This window comes from Olea europaea, chromosome 10 (assembly GCF_002742605.1).
Source record: "Olea europaea var. sylvestris chromosome 10, O_europaea_v1, whole genome shotgun sequence".
NCBI lineage: Eukaryota > Viridiplantae > Streptophyta > Magnoliopsida > Lamiales > Oleaceae > Olea > Olea europaea.
Genome location: NC_036246.1, coordinates 26,684,720 through 26,699,757, shown reverse-complemented (window position 1 = coordinate 26,699,757; position 15,038 = coordinate 26,684,720). Strand labels below are relative to the sequence as shown.

Below are 15,038 nucleotides of genomic sequence, written 5' to 3'. Positions count from 1 at the left end.
GTTCGATGATGTATGGGAAAGCAATATCAAAAGTTCAGTAATTCATGACTTTATTTTTTAAGTTTAGTGACCTGCTGGAAACTTTAGGTAAAGTTCAATGATGTTTAGAGTAATTAACTCACTATTTTCACGACACAAATTTTTACTCAGAAGCCCCCCAAGAAATGGCTCTAATACTAGATTTGTTGGGTATTTTGACTCAAAGACCACAAACAATATAAAACGAGTCAAACACAATGCGAAAAAGTAAAAGACACAAACCTTGTTCACCCAGCTCAGCCAGAAATGGCTTAATCTGGCAGCCTCAAGATTAGGTCAATCCACTATGTGCAAACTACCTCTCAGAGAAAGCAAAGTACTAAGAACCACTCAGAGATCAATTTGTTCATCAATCGTTGAAGGATCTCCAAAACTGGACACAACTCTCCTCTCACAATATCCCCAAAACAAACTACAACAGATAGCCAATTCTACGGAATGAAACTAAAAGAGGATAAAAAGTTTCAAACAAATGGGTTCTAAACCTGATTATACAATCGACAAAATTCAGCCCAAATCAGCGTTTACATACATGGACAATTGAATCATACCATGGAAAATGTGAAGCCAAGAGTAGAGAGCATCATAGAGAAAATTCTTTTGCTGAAATCAGTTAAAAAAGGTTAATGTACAGTACAACAAATTTCCCATCCACACATCTTCATTTGTTTTCTGTCGAATCAAGACATACTAAGAATATCCGAAACTATATAATTTTGCTCGACGCCAATTCTACAGAATGAAACTGAGATAAACGTTCAAATTTCGCCTAGGAACTCTTTTAATAGTCACTGTAGAGTGGGTTTACCACAGTTTATAAGTTACCTAGCATACAAATCAATTTCTCTGGGAGAGAACGTACAATCATTGCATTTTGGTGGATGGGCTTTAGAAATTGTCTTTATCTTCGTCTTTCATAGAGTTGGGAATATCGTCAAAGCCAGAGCCAGGAGCGAGCTCATTGAGATCAAGAAAATGCTTTTTCGGTACACCAACTTTGTCTCGATCTGTCTCATTTGATTTTTCTGGTGGATGCGTTTGCTCATCATTTGTCTCAGGATGCTCCTCAGCAGGCTGATCAACATGCATCTCAAGCTTTTCGTTGCTCGAATCTGAATCTCGACTTCCTGTTGAGAACCCTTCATTATCACTAGCAGTTGGGTGCTCGTCTAATGCATTTGACTTCTCAGGTTTCATTAATTCAGTTTCTGATTCAGACATCTCAATCTGTCTATAATCAATACGAGTTCTGGTTGCCCTTTTACTGCGTCTGAGAATGAAACTAAAAGAGGATAAAAAGTTTCAAACGAATGAGTTCTAAACATGATTATACAATCGACAAAACTCAGCCCAAATCAGCGTTTACATACATGGACAATTGAATCATACCATGGAAAATGTGAAGCCAAGAGTAGAGAGCATCATAGAGAAAATTCTTTTGCTGAAATCAGTTAAAAAAGGTTAATGTACAGTACAACAAATTTCCCATCCACACATCTTCATTTGTTTTCTGTCGAATCAAGACATACTAAGAATATCCGAAACTATATAATTTTGCTCGACGCCAATTCTACAGAATGAAACTGAGATAAACGTTCAAATTTCGCCTAGGAACTCTTTTAATAGTCACTGTAGAGTGGGTTTACCACAGTTTATAAGTTACCTAGCATACAAATCAATTTCTCTGGGAGAGAACGTACAATCATTGCATTTTGGTGGACGGGCTTTAGAAATTGTCTTTATCTTCGTCTTTCATAGAGTTGGGAATATCGTCAAAGCCAGAGCCAGGAGCGAGCTCATTGAGATCAAGAAAATGCTTTTTCGGTACACCAACTTTGTCTCGATCTGTCTCATTTGATTTTTCTGGTGGATGCGTTTGCTCATCATTTGTCTCAGGATGCTCCTCAGCAGGCTGATCAACATGCATCTCAAGCTTTTCGTTGCTCGAATCTGAATCTCGACTTCCCGTTGAGAACTCTTCATTATCACTAGCAGTTGGGTGCTCGTCTAATGCATTTGACTTCTCAGGTTTCATTAATTCAGTTTCTGATTCAGACATCTCAATCTGTCTATAATCAATACGAGTTCTGGTTGCCCTTTTACTGCGTCTGAGACCAGACTGTAGCTCATCGACTGACCTCAATTTGGTTTCCCTCCTGGTGCGGGATGGCAACATTTTGTTTTTATATTTATGGGGCTCATCACTCTCCTCGCTTGTACTCAAGATATCTTCCTCCTCTTCGGGATTTTCTTCATCCCCTATATATTCTTCATCTCCTTCTGAGCTGCTCGACGTTTTCCTCTGCTTCCGTTTCCTTAGATATTCTTCATCATATACAACTTCACCAACAATATCATCATCACTATCAGAATCTACCTCGTTATCTGAGACAGCTTCAACAAACTCTTCCAACTTCTGAGGCCTCTGCCTTCGGCGATTGCTACCGGCCATGAGATAATCAGTTAGTTCGTGGATAGATGACTAACCCCGCCTACCCCAACAATAAAAGAAAAAAGAAAAAAAGGTGCTAATGGAGTACCTGTAGTCCAATGTTTCAGCTTCGTGATCGTCGTAAAATTCATCATTATCTGGTGATTTTGGAGAGAGAGAACCGAAAGAGGCATGCCGAGAATATTGTGAAGGACCAACCCATCCGCCATTTGTAGAAACTTCATGTTTCACGTGAGGATCTGTTCCGTCAAGAGGTTCTGGGGAAGGATGTTTCTTCCTGATGTGGGGGTACGTCAAAACAATCTTAGTGACTACGATCCAAAAAGAATGAGAAAGAAATAGATTCAAAAGGTGACTAGGATTCATACTTGGTGACCTGGATAGCCTCGTTAATGGATCGATCATAATCATCTACAATATAATGAGAGCAATAATCAGAATTCAAATGATTGGGTTCAGATGCCAACCGAGGAATTGAGCTATTGCTTATGCAAAATAAAGCACAATATCAAACTGGCACATCATCAACGACAAGACAAACAACTAAAACAAGAAACAAGTGTTTAAAGAGTCAGTCTGTGATACCCTGAAGAGTGGTCGTTCCAAATAAGCTGCCAAAACAAGGCACATCGCAAACAGGGGGCTCTATGGAGCCAGGAACTTAAGATTTTCAAAATAGACGATAGAATCTATGATTTGCCAGATAAATATCAAACTATTTAGCAAATCCACACTCACACTCCCTATCCCTATCCCAATTCCAACCCAAGAAAAGGATAAGAAAAATCAAAACATAAGAAACCGAAAAATTTCACATTGAGTGGAATGATTTTTTGGGTACATATGCTCGCGCGCGCACGTGTGTGTGTGTGAGAGAGAGAGAGAGAGAGAGAGAGAGAGAGCAAATGAAAGCCAACAGTTCTCCAATAGTTATCATTAAATAAATATTTTGAAGTTCTAATGAATTCATTAACACAAAAAGATGGGGCTGATCACAAATGAGACAATTGCGTGAAAGAGAATTATATTAGCCTAACCAAAGGTATAGGTGACAGGTTTTCTATCACGGAGGGAGCGACCAGCACCAAGACCATCAATGTTGATCAGGTTATCAAGCATAAGAGCTTGTCTATGTTGCTTCTTTAACAGTCTCTCTTTTCTCTGCATAAATAGCACATCTTAGTGCCAATAACCCCAAAGATATTCAGAAAGGAAAAACATTTTTTAAACACGCGATAATTTTTTTAGTGAAAAGGGTGATGTGACTGAATAAAGCATAATTTCCAAACTAAACGAAGATGCAGTACAAATTATCTTCCAATTAAAAGTACACCTTGTGGACCTTCTCAACTTCAGGAAGCATGTCTTTTTTCAATTTCTTCCCAACAGAAACCTCTGTTCTATTTTTACTTGAAAAGAGCTTCTCCTGCAAACAACAGGAGCGAAAGTCAGATGGACAAGGAACGAAGAAGGAAAAACATATGAATTCCTATATTTAGAAACTACAGTGAAGAGGTAGGTTATCAAGCATGTAAGGTCTGTTGATTATCGAGCACCTCAGGGATGACCTTTACGGGCAAAGAAGCACCTCATTTGGAAAGGCACACATTTTACACATGATGAAGCCCTAATTTAATATACAATTGTTGCAGCCATGCGTAAACATTGAAATGCACCGTGCTAGAGGCTTTCTTTTAACATCAGATATTGTCTACAAGATATTAAGATGAGTGATCTATTATGACAGTGCTCCTATATATAACTCTTTCCTAAAATACTGTTTCTGCTGTAGTTTTTCCTTAAGCTCTTGTATTTGACTCTCTTTGTTCTTTGGTTCAATTACCTTTTCAGATCTTCACATACATTGACAGATTCACCCACTGCTCCCCTAATCTTTATGTTGAAGCGTAGTGCCACAAAGTTAGAATATACTTGAAAACAATTTCAGCCCTATTATTATATGGATAAGATGTTTTATGCTGCCATGAATCTTTTGATACATATAGGACATGAAATTTACAATCCCCACCACAGAATAGTGCACCTACAAGACTTCGACTTTTTTTTTTTTTTTTTTGGTCTACCGAAAGGTACTTCTTGGTCGTGAATATAACTGGTTGTTCGCTACTCAAAAATTCCTGTTTGGGTAGTTCATACCATTCATACAACGTGTTCCAGAGCTACTTAGTTAGAGTAGGCTCCTCGATACACATTAGGACACGTGAAGAGCAAGAATTTTATTGGTTTTAAACTTTTTTAGAACTTATTATTGTTGAAAATAGATGACAAAGTGATGAAAACATCTACTTTTTATTTATTTTTAGTTGGACTTTATTTATGTTTTAAATTCTATTTATGTAATTGGGCTTGTATTGGCCCAAAACCGTTTTAGGTAGGGTTTTGTTTTGACTATTTAAATCTAATTTGCCTTATAATTTCATTAGTTTGATGATTATGATGAATTGAGATTGGTTGTGGTTTCTCCTTCCTCTCCCTTCCCATTTCCCCCAGAATTTTTGCTTCTTCTCCGGTTTCTCCCCCTTTCTCTCTAGTTTTCCCCCTCTTTCTTGCTGTCCTCTTCTTTATACTACATCAAATTTGGTATCAGAGCCGAAACTTGGAAAATCTCTCTCTTACAATCCAAAAATCCTTCCTGTTTCCTTCCCAAAATTTGTCCGAACAACACGGGCAAAAAGAATTTAGCGTACAAGCAACAGTTTTCTTTCCTGTGTAAAAAAAAAAAAAAAAAAAAAAGTTTGAGAAAAAGAACTGTTCAAGGGTACTGTTCACGCCCGAAATTTCTGTTTAGAATTTTCTGCAATTTCAAAAAAAAAAAAGAATCCGTTTGCTACTGTTGCTGCTCCTATTTTTTCCACAAAATTCAACCCTAACAATCAAATCCTACTTACAAAATCAACCCAAATTCCGTTAACCCATTCCCATTACATATTCCAGCCCAATCTAGCTACCCATTAGCCCTTACCCGATTCCAAAACCCCGATTCGTAACGATTTCAGCCCATACACAAATAGAACCCAAACTGCCCAGTCCCATTCCCATTACATATTCCAGCCCAATCTAGCTACCCATTAGCCCTTACCCGATTCCAAAACCCCGATTCGTAACGATTTCAGCCCATACACAAATAGAACCCAAACTGCCCAGTCCAGTAGCCCATCTATCTTAAACCATTTAACCCATATAATCAAGACCCAATCCACTCCCACTCTAACCCATCTTCCACAACCCAAGTCCAACTCGTGTCTATCTTCCTCCCCCCTCATTATCCCAGAAGTCGAATTCTTTGCGACATTGGAGCCGCCGAAGACCACAACCCAAGTCCAACTCATGTCTATCTTCCTCCCCCTCAACATCCCAGAAATCGAATTCTCTACGACATTGGCGGCGCCGCTCCTCGCTGGCACCCAACTTGCCACTACTCTCACCGACACCACCCACGCCGACAACGCCGCTCTCCTGCACTGCCGGAATCATCGACGCATCCCATCTTTGCCGCAACCAGCTACCGTCTCCATTTCTTCTCTACACACCGCCACTCAACAATCACAGTCAGCACCCACCTCCCTTCGCTTGCTGCAACTATTGACCAATCGTGCCACAGTAGCCTAACCAGCGACCCCAAGAATTCTATTTACTTCTCACAGTGCAGACTCCCCACCACCACCACCATCACCATCTCACTACTTCCCAGTCACTGCCAACAGAGCCAAAGTCATAAACCAACATAAATCACAATCACCGCAGCAACAACAGCAGCTAGTCACCCACCTTTATCAGCAACTACAGATTAAGAACACTGCAATCTCTACATAACATCTACCACTACAACCTGCAGTCCAAAGCTACCTTCCACAACTGTTAACAACATTCAACCACCACTCTCTTCACACGTCTCACAGCAACAGAGCGACAGTCACCACAAAAATAAATACCTTGCTACTTTACTAAATGCAATTGGAGTAATTTCAAAGCTGAGGACATTGGGCACGGAGCATAGGCACAAGCCCACTTGAACTCCACACGATAGCAACCCCGACCAACCGACAGCAAGGAGTTCTTGACCCTTTTTTTATTACTAGTTTATACTATTGCTTCGTTTTTAAAATTGCATCGTTTAATTCTCTCTATCCCTAATACATTTATAATTTTAGCCTTAAACCCCACTTGATCGGATTTAAAAAAAAAAAAAAAATTTGACTTCTTATTGTTCGCCACTTATCAAACTTGATTAGAGAATTTGACTACTGTGTTGACCCTTGCTTTACTATTTTATATGTACCAGCAATATTAGCTTGCTTGGGATTTAATTAATCCCAAAACTTAAAATTAATGGAAAAAAATGGTTCAAGTTATTTTCCGTTGCTTGCACTTACGTTCATTGATCTCTCTATTGCACATCATTTAGCTGCTAACACAGTGCATGCATAGTGGTCGACCGGTTATCTTGTCACTCCTAGTTTCAGTACATAAACATGGACTCTTCACAATTTGAGGCACTCACTAGATAATTAGCCCAACTTATCACTAATCAACAATAGTTTCAACTCAATTAGCGACTGTCCAATCCGATATAGCTGCTACTCGTGAGGAGAGAAAGAGCCTAGCTGCTAAAATGAGTCATTTTAAGCAAATCTCTCATTCGATTGACGTTCATAAATCTAAAGTGGTTCATAATAGAGAATATCATCATCGACAAAGTGATCAAAAATGCTTTCGACACGATCATAGGGATAGGGATTAGGTTCATAAGCGAGAACGAGGTTGTAATCATCACAGTACTTATTCACTTTCTCGTCATAAGTTGAGTTTTTTTAGATGAATTAAATTAGATACTTCTATTTTTTATGGTTGCTTAGATTTTGAAGTTTTTACTTAATGGACTGCTCTTAAACGAGAGAATCAGTTAGTGATCGAGTATATTGCACAATTTCAGGGATTTCGAACCGAATGTCATGTTATTGAGGATGAGACCACGACCTTGAGCAGGTTTAGCCAAGGTCTAAGAGATGATCTGAGGTGTGAGCTTTTCCTTCAAGGTGTCACTACTCTTGATCATACTTATTCTTTAGCCCGAGATTATGAGTTGACTATTAGTACTCCATATGAAAAGCGCGATCACCATCATTCACCCATATCATTAGCGTCATCTCAACATGAGTCTGTCATAGAGCCCTCCCTATCTAGTGTTCCCCCCATTTGGAAAAATAAGTGTTAAGGTCGTGATAGTCCAAGGCCCCCTTCTCCATATAGAAGGCGTATTTACAACCATTTTTTTGTTTCATTTGCTCCACTTCCTCTCGTTAAGTCCCTTCTAGGACCTCCCCTGTCTAATGTTCCTCCAATCTTGGAAAATAAAGGTAAAATTTTTGAAACTCCAAGGACTTCTTCTCACTTCCTATGCAACAACTGTAATGACTTTGGTCACATCTCTTCCAAATATCCTAACCGAGCCTTAGTCATAGAAGAACGAAAGAATGTAATAAAAGAGTCATTAGAAGATCTAGTATATGAACCTAAAGATTTTGATGATGATAGTGAGGACACCTCCTTAGATGGCATCCAAACTCTTCCTGAAACTCTAGATACTATATCCCATGATTTCACTAGTCACTTTTGGAGAACTCAATCGCTTATGGTTAGCACTAAATCGAAATTCTCCACTACAAACCAACCTAGACTGATGGTCAAAATGAAGTTGTTAAGCAAAGTCCTAGCAATTTATTCAAGTCTCTAGCTCAAAAAAATCTTGGGAATTGGGACTTGATCCCCCCAACAATTCTAATTACATATAACAATTTTGTGAATCGATTTATAGGTACGAGTTCCATCGAAGTTATTAAAAGTATTGCACACATTACATATAAATACACAAGTATCCGCACATCCTAATTTTTTAAAAAAAAAAAACTATATCCCCCTACCCGTATTGTATTATATTCGAATTATGTATCTAAATCCGTGCTTAGGTTTTATCTATTTCAATTTCACCATATTGAAAATGGAGAGCAGTACACTATACTAAAGAAGCAGGCAATAAAAGTATCATAAATCAAGTAAATATACAGAAAAAATAAATTAGAATTTATTCAGATACAACCAATGCTCCTTGTATATATTATTCATCAAATTTTGGCTTCAGAGTTTGTTTTGTTTCTACTTTCTAGCATTTTTACGAGAAAAGATGCAGTTTCTTAATCAGTTTCAGATTTTTTTAGAATGTTTTTAATCAAACTATGTCTTCAACTTTTAAAATCAATTTAAAATTTTGAGTATATGAATTCGAGCTGAAGCATTTTTTATATTCCCGTGAATACATGCATCCTTACTTCCTTGATAGAATTGATATTGTCTAATCTTTTGGGAGCTTTTCAAAGCTATCATGAGATTGAATAAAGTGATTCCAGAAACATTTTGGAAAAGTAAAAGTGAATAGAAAAGCTTACAGAAACATTCTGGAATTCATCTAAATTAGTTGCAACTGCCTCCCACTGATAACATGAAGGAGGAATGGGGGGTATGCTCTTTCCTTTTCCTCTCTTCACCTCAACCTTCCTAATCTCTCGGTACAGGCGCTGGCCAATGATAGGGTCATCTTCATACCTATATAACAACACACATTTCAATGGAAACTAAAAGAACAGTGAATATCATGGATTTACAAGAAAAATAATTAATATCATTTCAATTAAAGCAACTTTCTTGTCCTTATTAATACTGGATGACAAAATGAACGCTTAGATTACAGATATTAACGATCAGTCATTTGCCATTAAATGTAAATTACCAATATGAGATTCCATGTGAATCACCCCCAAGGCGTTCTTTGCGAAATACTGAAAGCGGCACACCATGTTTTATTGAGTCGTCTATAAAGCTCCTAACATCTTCTTGCTGCAGATTGTAGTATTATTCAGTATAGGTACACCACAAAGATACATCCAATTTTATCGAAAAGCATAAATTGTAAGAATGGGAACTCGCATTAAGTTTCCAAACCTGAAGCCTTTGGTTTGACTAGCAAAAGCTTGTTAATTAAATGAAACTCAAGCTTCAACCCCAAAGCTAAAGTAGAATAATTTTTTTGTAATAATGAAATTGATTGAGCAGTGTGCAGTGTGCACAGCTTATATCTCACAAGTCTAGACAGCACAGGTCACATAACAATTTGCCCTTCAATGTTCATTCACATTATACATTGTGCTTGGTGTTTTGAAAAAAGCACGGTCATGAAACTTTAGTGAGCCATCCAACAAGTGCCAAAATGACTGTTTTAGAATGACAAAATGACCTCTTAAAAAATGTGAGTGTTATATCTTTTGGAGACATTTTTACCAGGAATATGCACAGCTCATTAATAAAGGCTTCTCATCCTCCATGCATCAATTTTCCAATTGACGATCTCATAATATCTCAATTTAATATAATCATGATTGTTATAGAACTCCCAATTTACTTTTCAGGACGAAGTTTAAAGGAACAGATTCTCTCAGATCAAGAAGATTGGCTCGAGATCATTATTTGGATATCAAACCACACATGCAGCACATATTTCCACGGAAGAAAATGGTGAATATTTCTTAGAAGGAAATATGTTTCAGCTAAACATAGTAAACATGTAAGCACCAAAAGTCAATTTTTAAGGATTTAATTACTCACTTGATTTTGAAAAGGGATTCAGTAAAATTGTTTGGATCAAATCAAAATAATCTTTTAAGAAAGTACCTCAACACGAATATCACATAATGCTTTCAGAATCACCACACGAACGCTAGGGTCAAGTGCGCTGTATGCTTCAATTTCGGCCCTAAAACAACATGGGAACTCATAAATATCCACAAATTCATTTTCCTAAAGCCAAGAACAAGCACAATATTTGAAGTTCACTGAAAATGCATGTCTACTAACCCATGTGATGCAACTATGGGTATATCTCCGTCTGCAACCTGCAATGTAAGTAATCCCATCATATATTGTTAGAAAAATGTGTTCAATTCATCCAAAAATCTGTTCAATTCCACTTATTAATTACCCAATGCCACCAATCTCTCAGTTTTCGGCATAAAACAGTTATCCAAGTACCATGTCCCAGCGCCATTCTTGTGACAGGAGGAATTGCCTTTAATAAAGCAGAGAAAATATATATAAGAATGCTGGTTATGATACCATGCAAAAAAAGGTATAATAGAAAAATACTTCAGAAACTTTGTACAGATTATATAGATAAGAAAAAGACAATGACACAAACACAAATAAAGAACAGCACGTATACAATAAATCATGAAGCATCTAGACTGTGGTTCAACAGAGAATGAACTTATGAAAGAAAAAGTTGCAAGATAGCATCTTCACAGGGTGTTAATATTTTGATGCCGCAAAGAAATTACCAAAAAAGAAAGCTATGATATTGCATTAACAGCAAGAACACAAAACAAATCCAGAAATTGGAGAAGAGCAAACAACTCTAAACAAGTCCATGAAATTCGCCGCCCTTGTGGTCAACAACCAAAAATCCAACAGTTGACATAACATTTGAAAGCCTAACCAGAGAGTTGAGAAGCCTCTATGATAGCCAAACAGTAGGGAAAGAAGGTGTGTCCTCAGTGAGTTTCTAATTGGTCCCTAGACTTCCCATATACCTGCATGTCATTCTGATAGACTTGGTAGAGTTGATATGGCTCTAATTTCAATAGACTGCTAATAACCAGTAAACATATAGTCATCTAGCAGTCCGCTCTAAAATCAGAACCACAAGTCAAATTCCAACTGAGTATAGGTATTGCCATGAACTCTAGTATTTCAATGAGAATTCCTCCCAAATCATCAGCTTAGCACCAATATCAACTTCTCTTAAAATTCCATCTCTTAGCAGCTTCATCTGAAAGTAGTTTGACAACATAAAATGAAATGGTGGCATTCTACCCCTTCCTCTTTTCTCTCGTGTCACTGGCAAAACGTGAACTGACATGTAAACCTTTCAACTTATTGCTATGGCGCACTACAGAGAAGTCCTGGTGATAATATATAACAGTGTAGTTATGCAGAAACATAAGAAGCTAGTATCATAGCCCCTTTTCAATTTCCTTCATCTATGTTAGAAGAACTTTGGTGGGAATTTCAAGAATAAGTTAAATCTTATATGCTTTTACATATGATCTACATGCTAATGGAAATTCAAATCTATTTTAAGGGTCTGTTCGATAGTGATTATGAGAATTAATTTTTTGACCGTTAGGGAGACAAGTAGATCCCACCTTTGAGTGGAAAAAAGGCAAAATTGACGGTAGAAATAGTGAAATAACGGTTAAAAATTGATTTTTTTGGGATGAAAAATTTGCAACTAAACGGGGCTAAATAAATCACAGCTAAGCACTAGTCTAGCTTTGCATCTCAAATTTCTGTACTTTTTTATTTTTATTTATAATCACATATTTTTATTAATCAAAAGATAATATACAAGAAGTGCATTATCAATTTAAACAAGATAGAAATAATATAAAATTAGGCCGCCCTTCTATCAGATTAGTAGCCGCAACATTACAAAGTCAGATAAAACAATTCTCTAAACTGCTCCGTCGTCCATGTTTGATCTTCAAAATTGTGAATACGTATCTTCTTTACTGAAATTTGAAGGACTTCCAAGGAGATATTCTACGCAAAAAGAAAGAAAGACAGAAAGTAAAAGGACGAAAGATCTCCTCTAGGATCTGCAAAGGGCTGAATGAAGGTGTCAATTGGAAAATGTCTCAGCAGAACACAACTGAGAAACATAGCTCTGAAGCAGGCCAAATAACCTCCAAAACAATGGGTTACCTGATAATGTTTTTCACAAGGTTCATATAATGGAACATTCATCTGAACATATTAATACTTCAAAATCAAGATGATAAATGCTACAGTCAACAAATCAATTTACATTCCCTCACAGGCCCCATATGTATAACCTTCCATGCAATTCGTTAAGGCACACCTTGCAAATGCATGTGCAACTTTCATAATCATCTAAACCTACCTTGCAAGTAACAATTATTCTATCTATTCTGCAAGAAAGAGATGCATAAACTTCTGAAACAACCACAGAAACACCAAGAACAACCACGGAGATTCGAATTAACACGAGTGATAAAGTTGCACACAATCGAAAACCGCACCAAATGTAAAGCACTAACCTTCAACAATGGTATATGTATATCTCCCAAAGTATTATTAGGCATAATCAAAGCCGTCTCAAACTCTTCTGGAGAAAACTCCACTTTAATATTCAACAAATGCCTAAATACCTTCACACAACACAGAAGACACACATTAGCTTTCAAACAGAAAAATTCTAATCTTTTTCTTTTCATCTTACTCTCTCATTACATACATTCAAAAAATTGAGTATAGAAGCCAGCTGCCACATGGACCGAATGGTCCATCGCTGTAACTGTGACGGTTCCGGCTCCCCCACCAGTGGGGTCACTATTTTACTACATTGCTGCAACGACGAGAGGCACCCATTCTCCTCTCCATCTTGTTCCTCTTCCTCCTCCTCCTCCTCCTGCCCGACCCCCTCCTCCTCATCAGACAACTCCTTCAGAAGCCGGGCCGCCAACCTCTCCCTCCTCTTGGTCTTCTTCCGCTTCCTCTCCGCCTCAGCCATCACTGCCTCCGCCTCTGCTGCCGCCTGCAACCTGGCTGCCGCCCTCTGTGTACATGCCCTGGACGGCCTCTCCCTCCTGATTACTACATTATTACTTCTACTACTATTCTTAACATTATCTTCCTTAATGTTCTGAACACAGTTGTTTTCCACATGGGTATTCGGGTTCTCAGGGTTTTCCGAGGAGCGGATCGGAGAGGAGGCCTCGGACATGGTGGTCCGATCGGTTGCAGACGGGTCAAGGGAAGAGTTACATGCAAGATCTAGGGCTTGCATTGAAGCAAAAAGAATTTGTCAAAAATTACTAATCCATTCGAAAGGGCCACAAGTAGAAAAAAAAATGTCGGGGTTTTTCCCACAAGCTACAAATGGGCAAAAAAAAGAAAATAGAAGCTACAGACGGAAACAAGTATAATTAATCAAGATAATAATACAATAGATGGATAATATAAATGGGTTCGTCGGGTTGTGAGATTTCAGAGGTACGAGTTAAGAGTGATATGAAAGAGGAATACGAGAAGGGGAGCAATAAAGAACAGTGTGAATTGCAGGAAAATTGGGTATGCCAGATGGTAAAAACACAAGGTTAATCAGCGAGGACGTGACTTGAGATAGTAATTTCAGTGACAAAGGGTAAATCCTGATCCCAACAATGATGATTTTTGGGGGGTTAAATGTGTTAGAAGATTGAAGTTTGATTGTTAATTGGTGTTGAGAGGAATTTTATGGTCACGGTTTGGGGTTTCTTGGAATAAGGAGATGCATGTGAAACACGCTTGCAGCACGTCACACACACAAACACATACATGTGTGTATAGTAAATTGCAGAGGAAATGTTATGATTTTAGACGCTAACTCTTGTTTTCGAAGTCTCGTCTTTCTACTTTGGCGATAATTTGATCTCAAAATAGAAGGAATGTGCTAAAAAAGTCAATTAAAAATTAGTTTTGATTGAAAGAAAGTTGTATTTTGTATTTTTAATTTAAAAGTAAAGAAATGAATGAAAAAAATAAATTTGAGTTTTCTCCTCCACCATGTCCCAACCTCGATTGTCATTTTCAGGTAGGGGTGAGGAAAATCAGGATTATGGAAGGCTAGTAGAGAAGTGTAAAAGATAGTAAATGAAAGCTAGTATGCGAGGAAGGAGAAAAGATTGGATGAAATTAACAAGAAGGGCGAGGAATTATAGAATGGTAAAAATTGATAATAGATGGGGGCTAAAAGAAAGAAATAAAAGAATATATACAGAAAAATGAGAAATTAAATTGATAAGGAACGTTGTAAGAAATTAGAAAAGAGAGTAAAGAAAAGTAGGTTTGAGTAAGGAAAAAGAGTGAAATTAATAACAATATTGAGGAATCGGTGGGAAATGTGAGAATAGAAGACCGATGGGGCGAAGGAAAATGAAACATAGAAAAATAAGAAATTAAAGTTTTCTATGTCCCTCGCACCACCATCACTATTTTCCATTTCAAGTAATATACGAGAGAAAATGGAGTATAAAGTTCGATTTGTTATGGAAATGACAAAAAGGGAGTAAAGAAAGTCCATTGGTGAGGACGGAAGAATTAGAGGGTGAAATAAATAGTGAGGAATTGCGGGGATTGTGAGAATCAACAACACATGGGGCGAAGGGAAATGAATTAAAAAAAAAATAGAAATTAAAAGTTTTCTCATGCCATCGGAGCCACCTCAATCTGCCATTTCACGTAGGGACGAGAAAAGTTGGTAAGGTGTTGAAATTTTCAAATTTGGATAATGTATTTATCCTTATTTTATACTTATACTAGGTTAAATTTTTATTTATTGAAGAATTAACCTATAAATATATTGGATAATTTCTTAGCCCACATCAATTGTTTACCGGAAGTTTAATTATTCTTCAGA

The 15,038-nt window shown here is 37.4% G+C and overlaps 1 protein-coding gene across 2 annotated transcripts; it reads right to left on the bottom strand.

The window, feature by feature from the left end:
* Positions 1-613: 613 nt before the first annotated feature.
* LOC111401665 (DDT domain-containing protein DDR4-like) lies at positions 614-13,930 on the bottom strand. Of its 2 annotated transcripts, XM_023029512.1 has the most exons (13): positions 12,876-13,930; positions 12,679-12,789; positions 10,542-10,628; positions 10,418-10,455; positions 10,235-10,316; positions 9,297-9,403; positions 8,956-9,112; positions 3,825-3,917; positions 3,529-3,652; positions 2,860-2,902; positions 2,580-2,768; positions 2,105-2,480; positions 614-1,266 (listed from the first exon to the last, which is right to left on the bottom strand). In XM_023029512.1, the coding sequence occupies exons 1-13, from the start codon at positions 13,425-13,427 to the stop codon at positions 928-930; spliced, it is 2,298 nt and encodes a 765-aa protein (XP_022885280.1). In that variant the 5' UTR covers positions 13,428-13,930; the 3' UTR covers positions 614-927. The 2 variants fall into 2 exon arrangements, with proteins under 2 accessions (XP_022885280.1, XP_022885279.1); XM_023029511.1 differs by lacking the exon at positions 614-1,266 and having other exon boundaries at positions 1,452-2,480.
* Between the last annotated feature and the right edge of the window lie 1,108 nt (positions 13,931-15,038).